The sequence below is a fragment of the Primulina eburnea genome, unplaced genomic scaffold, assembly GCF_022965805.1.
Source record: "Primulina eburnea isolate SZY01 unplaced genomic scaffold, ASM2296580v1 ctg241_ERROPOS200780, whole genome shotgun sequence".
Lineage (NCBI taxonomy): Eukaryota > Viridiplantae > Streptophyta > Magnoliopsida > Lamiales > Gesneriaceae > Primulina > Primulina eburnea.
Genome location: NW_027331075.1, coordinates 40,227 through 51,914, shown reverse-complemented (window position 1 = coordinate 51,914; position 11,688 = coordinate 40,227). Strand labels below are relative to the sequence as shown.

Genomic DNA, 11,688 nt, shown 5'->3' with positions numbered 1-11,688 from the left:
CTCCATGTTTCAGTTACACAGCATCTCTCTGAGCACTTCAACATCCACATACTATTTCTTTTCTGCTTGTGCTGTTCTGCTAGGTTATTAAATTTCGGTTCGGAATTCCATATTCCTGAAATACTCTATACCTTCACACGAATACCACATTTGCCCCAACCTCATCATTCAAATGGAAAAAAGCCTAAAATGAAGCCTAATTTTATTAGCAGCTAATAATAAGTTATAATCACAATCACTGTATAACTTAAATTTGTCTAAAAAAATAACAAACAATATTTCACCATTTATCTACTGAATATAACAAGCTTTACACTCGGTCTTTAGGCACTAGTCACCGAAAGAGGGACTCGAACTATCACCACAATTGACATCAATTGGGGAAAAAACTCATCAAGTGTAGTAAAACGCCAGAGACGGAAACCGTACTCTAAATTGTCACAGATGAGAATAACCATACTTGATGACCAACCTCCGAAATTTGTCAAGGACACACCAACATTGTCACTTCGAGTACAGAACATTCTCATGGTTACCTGCAAATTTTTGTGGCACTCCTGCTTAAATACATAATATTCAATCGCAAAAATCTTCAGAATGACCATTAAATTAATCGCAACGACAAAAGAAAAACAGTGAATACATTTGAAATTCCTTTAAGACTCTAGTTAGTTGGAAACTACAAAGCAAGTCATTGATTTTCTTGGATCCCTTTGGATTGAAGAAGCCTTACAAGAGCACTTCAAATAATTTGAAAGTAATTTTAAAATCATAACTGGTAAAAATCAACAAGTACATCTTGCAATCACGTAGGAAAAAGCTATCTTGTCATTGTCATGATGTATATGCTTTATATCTTACTCGATAACAGAGCTAGAATGGCTCGAGGCACCTACATTTGGAGGTATTTCAAGAACTCAGATGCAAATTAAAACACATTGATAAAATTATAAGATTTAAAAATATCAACCATCATACCTTAAATATGACCAATAGCCTAAGTAAATTTTCAACCACAACTTCTAATGTCTAAGAGACACATTTGACAGGAATCAGTTACAACAAACACAGAAATCTCTAGGCTTCAACAGCAAGCTACAAAAGATAGCTACTACTTGAAATGGAACACAATCTCACCTAGTGACAAAATTGTTTTATGCATTATCAGCCGTAAGAAGAGCAGTTACTTTACCAACAGCAACAGTTTTCCCTGTCAGAAAAGAAATTTTAAGTCAACTTAACAAGGTTGAGTAAGCAGCATCAGAGAATAATGATTTACACAAAGCCAAATGGTTTTTAAACCTTCAGTGCGAAGAGTGAACCGTCCAAGTTGAGGAAAATCGGAGAATTTCTCAATGCATATCAAGTTATTCACCTGAGAGGCAAAAATGTAGTAACATAAATTTTATCAATCCCCTAATACAAAAATCAGCAGAGAACTATAATACCAAGATTAGGAAATTAGAAAACGTCATAGAACAATCACCATTTCCAAGCCATCACATCTCATAAATTGATAGATCAATTCAACTCAAATTAAACAAATTTTAGAAAGAAACTATTACATTTTCAAATAAACTAACACCACATAAAAGTGTTATTACAAGAAAAATGCAAAACTATGTAAACCTGAATGCGGCATACAACAACTGCACTATTCTTCACGAAGAGAGGTTTTCTTTTCATAGGTTTTTTGGTTTTGGGATCAATCTGTTGCATCAAATCAACAATCTCACACTCCTCCACAACTGCATGGACGTGCAAAACAGCCTTGTATCCAGCAGTAAAAATTGCCTAACATGAAAAGCATCATACCACTTTAAATGGATAGAAAAGTAAGTAAATGAATGAACAACAAATATGAACACGCAGACAAGTATGCCCATGAAAAGATTAGAGAGATAACATAGAGAAATAGATCAAAGAAAAAACTATACATTGTCGAGCAACTCCAGAATCTGCAACTGGGCAACAAATTCAGAAACAGCAGTTATTTGGTTTGCTGTAAACACAATCAAACGATTTTGGTCAAAAATAAATAAAGCATCGAAACTCACATGCTTGAGAATTGAGCAACCAAATGAAATACATGGAGCCAACAATTCCACCCATTGAACTCATTCAGGCATCTGAACGAAAACGTGGGACAATAATTATCAACATTAATAGAATCACTATCATTGAACTCAGAGAGGAACGCTGTCTATGTTCTGAGAGTCTCTCTCCTTTAACTAGTATACAATGACCATGAAATTTCTAAAGGAGCTACCTCATCAATATTAAGAAACTTTGACCTAAATTTTCTATAGAAAGCTCTTGATATCCATTTGTCGCATTTATAAATTTCAAACCAACAAAGGGAAAGAAGACATTAAACAACAATACAAAGTGTACAGACTCTGGATGATCAATGAGAACTTCAACTTGGTATGATACATTCAATTCAAATGTGAAAAGTTGCCATCTCCATCTCAATAGAGCTACAATGCCACAGATCCCCGCAATTTGTGTATTAAAAAATCACAACACGTGTATATTACACAAAATGATACTCCATTGAGCGAAGACGAAATTTGGGACAATCTACCTATTTTACCTACCAGTGCTGCATAAGACAAAACCAGCAAGGATATCCTCTTCCTCAATCCCAGAAACCCTGACTCGCAAATTTTCACCAGGTCCTGCACGACCAACTTTATCTTCATCACAGAAGATGGCTAGAACTTTCACCTGGACCTGAAAATTATCAAAGCATAAGATTAAACCCCTAAATGCTTCATGCATTCATAAAATAAAAATTTCGTGCAAGAACAAAATAAAAGGAAATAACACCTTATTTGGCATGATCAACAAACTATCTCCTTCACGAACACTCCCGGATTCTACTTTGCCCATAATAACAGTTCCCATGTCTTTGAATTTGTCAATAATGGGCATTCTGTCACAACAAGCAGTCAAGCACATAAAATTAGGCCGACTATATCATGATTACAATCCCAAGTAAATCAAGAACAAAAGTGACAAATTAGAACTTTCATCTAACGATAACCAAAGAAGACAACGGTATAATAGAAATGATTATATTTATACCTAAATGGACCTTTTGGATCACGTGTAGGGACTTCAATACCATCAAGAGCTTCAAAAAGGCATGGACCCTTCCACCACGTGCAGACATTTCTGTCCACTCTTGTCTTCATATTTATACCCATAAGACCAGATATGGGAAGAAACTGTACATCTGGAACAAAAATATAAAATAATTTATGACCGAAACATTAATAAGGATACCAACAGATATTATTTATGATGAATTTTTTTATAAGAAACATATTTTATTAATACTAGATTAAGAAAGAGTACATCAGTGGACTAGTGGTCCACTCTTCGTCAAAAAACACACATCATGAAATTTGTCTTAATGGTCCACATATTCCCAATTTCTCACTAAATCTAAAATCGAAACATTTTTAAAATCGTGATGATGGCAATCCACAATGCAATGTTGATCTTTATTTTTTCCCAGCAATTCTCTGTAGATTCTTCATTGTCCTCGAAAATTCTTCTATTCCTTTCCAGTCATACCGTCCAGCATACGCAATGAACAACCACTTGCCAAAAAATTCTTCCCCTGGTACCAGTTAACTGTCCCAAATCCATACGTAATAAATCCTTGGTGGACTTCGGCATCTCACCCACACCAACCGAAGCTCTTGCAAAGCTCTAGACCACAGTTTTATGATGAATTCATTATTTAGTAGAGCATCAGAGCTCAAGTTGAACAACATTTTAAAATTCTTTCGGAAATAAGGCTTCACATTTTGTGAAGTCTTAAAATCAACATGACAATTCAAAATTGATTTCATGCTACAACAAATGGATACAAACATGGACATGGACATGGACACAACACAAGATGGCTACATGGATTTTTAAAAAGGCAAGGACACGACGACAAAATTTTGGACACATAAATATACGTATGTATACATACATATTACATATAAAGGCTTGTAAATTACTGAATATGAAAATAAAAACCAATTATATTCAAGTAAAACTATCAGAATTAAAAAAGACAAGTGTTTTGAATATATTTTAAAACACAAAATCTATCTCATTTTAAAATAAAAAAAATATAGTCCAATAAATAATAAATTGAAATACAATTATTTATTCAAGTATTAAAATTGAAATAATTTTCAAACATACCAAAAAAAGATCACTAGTAAAATAAACAAATAAAAACAAAGTCTCAATCGGATTCTCCATGTGAAGGAAATAATGCATCATCGGTATGAAAAATGTATGCTCCAACAGGGAATTTACCTTTCTTCACATTGTAACCTGAAGACTTCAGAAATGGTGACATTTTTGACTCGACCTCATCATATCTGCAATTACACAACAGCATCAACTCAAGGCAAAAATAAAATACAGCATTTTCAGATGCTCGATCAACTCTAAGACAAAGACACCTCTCTTTTGACCAGATAACAGTAGGATCGTCCATTTTGTTCACAACAACAAGAAGCTTCGAAACACCCAAAGTCTTTGCTAATTGAACATGTTCGCGTGTCTGTCCACCTCTCTCATAACCAGTTTCAAATTCTCCCTTCCTAGCAGAAATTACCTGTGACGATAAGATGATTAAATAAATGGAAGAGAACAAGTCAAAATCTGACCATATAAAATACACATTTTAACATTATACGTGTACTTACCAGTACACCTATATCAGCTTGAGATGCTCCACTAATCATGTTGGGTACATAGCTTTTGTGACCCTGAAGTACCAAAGTTTAAAACAAATGAGCTACACCACGAAGTGCAGATAAATCAACTAGTGTGTAAAATGATAACAGAATTGTCTAATGAACAATGTTGTAGCTTTCGTGACCCTGAAGTACCAAAGTTTAAAACAAATGTGTTACACCACGAAGTGCAGATAAATAAACTGGTGTGTAAAATGATGACAGAATTTTCTAATGAACAATGTTGTAAATGGTGAGAGGCAGTGGCGGGGCGGGGCGGGGTCGCGGGGACCTCCCATCGCCTCCCTCGGCCACCTAGACGGTTGAACTTTTTTATATAATTTTTTATAGATAATCATATAAAAGTTAAAAAAAGGAGTGAGAACAAAAAGTAAAAAAAAATGGAGTGTGATTTAAATAACTAGGGTTTTGAGTTTTAAATTAATTGACTTTGACTAGGTTTTAATAATTTGTTGACTACAACTTAAAAATATTGACTGCCCCCACCTGCTCGCCGCCTCCACCTGCCTCGACCGCCTGCCCACCTACCATATAGCTTGGGCCGCCTAAAACAACCGTCTCATGCGTAGGCAAGGCGACGGGGCGGCCGAGGTGACTAGGCGGCCGCTTCGACTGCCATTTAGATTTTAGAACACTGCTCATGAAGTATACTCATTGGATGCCATATATAATGAAACTTTAAAAGACTATCTTATGATTCAACGCAATTCCAATCTCCTTCAAGAACGAATATAAAACTTTTCTTATCAGAAATCCAGATCAATTTAGATCAGAGGTGTAATCAAAATTTAAATCTTTAACAATACAAATATATGCAATCAAAATTTATTACAACTGCAGAACTTCTACAAGAGAAATCACAGAGCAATGAATAAAAGGAAAATAGAAATTACCGGGGCATCCAATATTGTAAATCTAGTAGTTTCTGTTTCAAATGAAGCTCGACCAACTTCAACTGTTTTTCCCTACGAAAGTAAATTAGGGCAACAAACCACTCATCTCTTCACACATTCAAATGCATTTGGAGGACAAAGAACGCCAGACATTACTCAGTAGCCAAATTCACAGATAAGTACCTTAACCCTCTCCTCTTCATTTGTGTCCATGATATAAGCCATGTACCTAGTTTTTTTTATTAAGTAAAGGAAATCAGTAAAACCAAAGCTAGATTAAGCAATGATATCCAACAGGGAGTTGAATGACTGCAAAAATTATCACACCATCATGAAAGAAGCGGCAAAAAAATTCGAACACATGGTTTATAGCATCTATTTATAGATCTGAGGTCGGAAAAACCTTCCAAAGTCAGGAATAAGAGATTGATGCACAAAGGACTTAGGGAATTACAGAAACAAGACACCAAGAGGGGAACAAGCCAATATTCATTTGGGCTTCCACCTACTGTCGCTACAAAAATTTAGCACAAATTTTATAACATTTTTTGTAAGAAAATTGAATTGGATTGAGGCTTCGTAAGATAATCGTATGTGAAATGAATTTGAATAACAATTACAGTAATGTGAATGAGGTAACAATTGGTTGAAAACAGCACAAGGAAAGAATATAATTGGATAATGGTTTGAATAGATTTGAAGTACAAAATGATGTATTGTTTGAAATAAAGTTTTCGATATTTAACATACCTACATGTCTATACTCAAAACACTTCAAAAGTTTAAGAGAGCAGGAGAATGTATGATACAACATCCCTAGCTGATATACCATATTAAGCAACCTATTGTATTGATGACAGCAACAACAGATTAGATGAAGGTCATCTCATCACTAATGCACCGTTATGGTATAGATCCATCTAAATTTACTACGACAAACAAAATCAACTACTCATGAACATCATTGCAGCAGATGAAGCTGCAGTTCAAAGATGAGGCTTCTCTTATCCTACACGAGGTGTTAAAAGTATCAATTTTTCAGTAAATGCTAATGAGTATTTTTAACCAACAGTGGACATAAGTTGTAACATTTCCAAGTTAACATAAGATGCAAGTAGCGCTCACCAACTCTCTCTACTTTTATCTTTCGCCTCTTTCTCATACTTTTGGATAGTTCGGTCATCAACTTGACCACTGAGAAACAATATTTGCCCTCCAGTTGTCGACTTGCCAGCATCTGCAGAAACGATGAATAATGTTGCTCATCATAACAAACTTTGATTATTGATATGTTAAAGAGCAGCGACAGTCCAATCACACCCCGAAGTCCAATGCGTTCAGATTAAGTTCTGTTCCTATGCTAAGAAAACCAGTGTATGATGAATACAACAATTTATATGGATCTCTTAATTGAAGAAAAAATCACTTACCAACATGACCAATGAATACAACATTCAAATGTCTCTTTTTATTCTCCACCTCATTCACAACATCCTTCATAGCAGAGATTTCCTTTTCTTTGACTGAACAGACCAATCAAAGGTCAAAACATAAAATAATATCCTCAAAATAAACTTAATTTTAAAAAAGAAAAATCATGATTCAATGTAGCATCCACTCAAAAACAATACCTCTAACAATAAAATAAAATCACAGAGACCATTCAATTTCATGGTATGGGAACTTCAAAGCAAACAAAAAAAAAAGATTGAGGATGCAAAGGGGCAATAATCTAGCATAAGGAAGTATTAGTGGTATTTTAACATAATATCATTGTTTTATTTTATCTATGATATGCAATAAAGTAGAAAAATAAATAATTTAAGGGAAAAAGTTATCCATCATTAAGATTATGACATTTAATTACAGAAAGATGTGACCTTTAATCAGGCTTTGTTCTTGCTTATAGGGAATATGAGCTTATGGTTATGGAATTAGGTCGTCTTGAGGAGTTATTATTATATCAATTATTAAATGATAGGTTAGCATTGTTGTTCATTATGAGTGCAAATTCAGTATTAGCGCAAACAATTTATCACGTCAAAAAAATTATACTCTAAAATGCAAGTAAATTAGACAAACAAATATAAGATGAGGCCAAAACATAAAAATGGGTATTTATAAATATAAAATGGGATATACAAATTCGATCAAAAGGTGATTATTTAAGACATTATCTCTTGATATTATTATACATTTTTATATTTAACCTTTTTTACAATAAAAACAGAACAAATAAAGCAATGATTATGCAACATAATACGCCATCAAAATAAAATTTGGCAGAGATGGCATTTAAATGCTACAGGAAGAGGAGATAATATTATCAGTCCACTTGCGACCCATTCAAGGGACACAATGCTGATCAAAGACTAGATTCAGCAATTACCTACCTTCAGATGCATCTCTTTGCTCTTCTTGCAATGGTTTGGAGTCTGTACAAGTGCTGGCCAAACCTAAAGCCATCGGCAAAATAAACACCTTTTATACATGAGAACAAAGATCACTAAATAACAACCTCATTCTTTTGATAAAGCCATCAGAAAAATGAACACCTTTTATACATAAGAATAAAGATCAATAAATTATAACCTTATTCTTTTGATACCAAATAGACGTGTAAAAGCATTGAAGATAAAAGTAATAATAATAAAAAATTTGGGTACATAAAAAATCTTCAGGTGATCTATTCAGTTTCTTAGTTTCAGATTCTCTTGTCATGATTACAAAGCAGCATACAATAAACCGGATATGAGTTCTCGTATCAGAATGGTAAATGTCAGGTGTAGAGGATAAAAACAGAAAGATCATTAAAAGCAATCCTTGTAACATAATCCTCAATCTTCAAGCATAAATCACAAAGTTATGTCGTCTGGTGCTAACAAAAACACATAAAATATGGATGAGAAATTTCCTCCGGTCTACCATACACATCATATGTAACTTGACCTACCTTTATCCACCTCCAGAATTAATTCTACATCAATCTTCCCATCTTCCTTGTCAGCAACAATAGTATCTTCTGCAAACAATAAATTACGACCTCGTAAAACTTACAGTAACAACTAGAATACTTCGATTAGATTCTGATGGATCCAAGGATTTTGTCAATTTATAAAAGATATAAACAGATTCTTGCATCCGTTTTCATATTTTTCGTTTTGTTAAGACATTAGTAAGTCTCAAAACCATGAAATAAAGCAACGGTTTTCGAACTCACTGCAAACTAGCCCAAATTCTTAATCAAACCACAACCTTCATTATCTTACGTGTAGAGAATAAAAGTAATAATCATTTTTAAAATTAACTTTTTAACTTTAGAGAAGTTAAACAACGGTAACAATAAGAATTACATAAAGAATTAAACCAAAGGACAATTATACCTGATGAATCAAGTTGCAACGCCTTGATATCCTCCTCGATATCTGCATCAGTTAACAGCACAAAACAAGACATTAACAAAATAATGGGGCAATTGAAAAAGCCACATACCACAATTATCAACATATATAACTTCAACAAAAAGCAATCACTCAACTCCTTTCAAATCAAATAAACGATAAGGGACAGTTGATTAAAAAGTGAATGAAAATGAATTTTAAAAAAAAAACGAACCCACCAAACCATTGCAACAACAGCAAAGATATGCATCTGAAGGTAGGTCATTGCCAGCATTTAAATGTCATCTCTGCCAAATTTTATTTTGATGGCGTAATGATGTATTATGTTGCATAATCGGGGCTTGATTTGCTCTGTTTTTATTGTAAAAATGTATAATGATATCAAGAGATAATGTATTAAATAATCAAGACAATATGTTAAAATGAATATACCCTACCCACCCCCTACTTATCAAATCAATGATTATGTCGAAGGCTTGAAGCAGTCTCAAGAAGTAAAAGTGTAAAAACGAAGCCTATATCAGATGCTCCTTCGAACATATAACATAAGTGGTGGAAACCATCATTAATCTTTTATCGATGAAAGAAACATAGCAATAATTAGCCGGCTGAAAAAACACTCGAAAACAATAATCAATATTTGAATAAATCCAAAAAATACCTGTGCCACCATCGCCGTTGAAGCTGGGGTAATCCACAGTCTGTCGGTTCGGCAAAGCCTGAACATCACGGCAAAGATCAACACAAATATATACCTACTACACGAATCTAAGTATGAACATTTACCATGTGTTTTTCCTGCGGTTTTCAACAAAAGCCGATACTCGACAGAGAGCGTAAAATCTGCGATTTAGGTTTTTGAGTTTTTGCTAAACTGAGTAGCTTTACGCTGACGCGATTATCAGAAATTGTCGCCTGTTATTGGGCCTATATTTGGGTCCGATTACCAAAAAAAGGTACAGGCCAATGGCACACTTGTCCAAATATTTTATAGTCGTGATCAGCCCATAATATATTCATATACGAATTGAGGGAGGTGAACGAATTTGCGAGGCGTTGGGAACTCAATTTGGTAAAAATTTCGTTCGAGACCGTTTTCTAAATTTTATCGAATTGAGCTCCAACTCGACAATTGTATCGAGTCAAGCTAGAACATAATGGTATTCGACTCGTAAGCACGTTTATGTATGCCGAGCTCGAGCTCGAGCTCGACTAATGTGTTAGACCAGTTTTATAGGACAATAAATTTAGCAACATGCATTGTTTATTTGTTGTCATGCATTGTTTTTAGTGAAATAGATAACATGTGAACGCTATAAAATAATAAATCAATCCTTCAATTTTCATATGCAAATTTGAGTTTATTTAACGAGCTTGTTTAACGATCTGAGTTCGTGTCAAACTCGTTAAACATGATAAACGAACTATTAATAAATCGAGCTCGAGCTGTTAGCGAGTTTTGTATTTTTCAAACGAGCCGAGTTCGAAACTAGCGATAAAAGCTCGAATCGAGCTCGAGTCTGACAGTATTCGATTCGGCTCGATTCGTTTACATCCCTATACGAAGTCCATCAAAAGTGGATAACATAGAATTAGTTATACAAGTGTAAGACTTGATGCATCATTTTGATCGTTTCAACTATATCTCTAGAATTTATAAACTATATTCGTTGATGAAAATATGATAAAGTTTATTTTGGTAAAAGCTATTGAAAAATTAATTTAATTTTAACTATGCTAAATGGTTTAATGGATACATATTAGGTGAAAGTTGAAGGAAAAAATAATTAATGGACGAATTACATCAATATCTTGATTTTAAATGTATAGACAAATTATATATAGCAACTCCATATCCAAAGTAATTTTGAACAAAAGAAGAATAATAATGTTTATAATGAATGTTCTAGATTTACACATATATGTATGGCAAAAACATGTGTGGATCGTATTTTGTTAGAAGATCTCTCATACATGAAAAATAGTATTTTTTATTGTGAAAATCGGTAGAATTGCTAATAAACAGCTAGTCGTATGTTGTTTGAGATGCTGCTACTATTCAAAATTTTGATAATTTTGATTTTAAATATTATCAAACAGGTTGAATAGATTTCTATAATTTTATGATCTCATTGTCTATTCATTCATCTTTATTCTTATTTTATGTTAAATAAACACATTTTTAATATTATTTACAATCTTTAAATGATTTATATTTTACAAAATAATATATTTTTTAATATATTTATTACTTAAACTTATTTACTCTTATTTTAACAAGGTCATTTATCCAAATTAAAATTTAATTATAACATTAAAATGAAAGCGTAAATGGAGTGAGCCACCCACATTGATTTTTCACCAATTGGGTGCTATATCACCTCCACTGGAACAACCAATGCAGATGCCCGAAGAAGTTGATAAAACATACAACAAATACAACTCAAGCCAACGGGTAAACTTCCTATGAAACTCGGTCGAGAAATTGGCAAGAAAGATTGACAGTACAAAAGGTAAATATATCACATGTTTCCACGATATTTCTCAAATATTTGATATCTAAATCTTAATCTCTAACCAAAATTTCAGAATTCTTCACACTGAGTATGTGAACTTTAA

The 11,688-nt window shown here is 33.4% G+C and overlaps 1 protein-coding gene across 2 annotated transcripts; it reads right to left on the bottom strand.

Annotated features, from left to right (window-relative positions):
- Window positions 1–185: 185 nt before the first annotated feature.
- LOC140820866 (uncharacterized) lies at window positions 186–10,006 on the bottom strand. 2 transcript variants are annotated; one of them, XM_073181232.1, is made up of 20 exons: window positions 9,856–10,006; window positions 9,731–9,788; window positions 9,052–9,093; window positions 8,622–8,690; window positions 8,062–8,124; window positions 7,099–7,191; window positions 6,794–6,905; window positions 5,852–5,897; window positions 5,669–5,740; window positions 4,725–4,787; window positions 4,479–4,633; window positions 4,330–4,394; window positions 3,091–3,241; window positions 2,833–2,938; window positions 2,601–2,736; window positions 1,938–2,002; window positions 1,630–1,794; window positions 1,303–1,375; window positions 1,138–1,210; window positions 186–557 (listed from the first exon to the last, which is right to left on the bottom strand). In XM_073181232.1, exons 1-19 carry the CDS (start codon window positions 9,856–9,858, stop codon window positions 1,155–1,157), a joined length of 1,593 nt encoding a protein of 530 aa, XP_073037333.1. In that variant the 5' UTR covers window positions 9,859–10,006; the 3' UTR covers window positions 186–557; window positions 1,138–1,154. The 2 variants fall into 2 exon arrangements, with proteins under 2 accessions (XP_073037333.1, XP_073037332.1); XM_073181231.1 differs by having other exon boundaries at window positions 186–536.
- Window positions 10,007–11,688: the final 1,682 nt, after the last annotated feature.

Bases quoted from the DNA above. Each gene is read 5' to 3' on its own strand.
- LOC140820866 (XM_073181232.1), bottom strand. The intron at 5,741-5,851 runs GTACTTATCTGT...TTACTTTCGTAG, and splicing joins ATGAAGAGGAGAGGGTTAAG to GGAAAAACAGTTGAAGTTGG. The intron at 3,242-4,329 runs GTAAATTCCCTG...TTTTTGTTCCAG, and splicing joins AGGTTACAATGTGAAGAAAG to ATGTACAGTTTCTTCCCATA.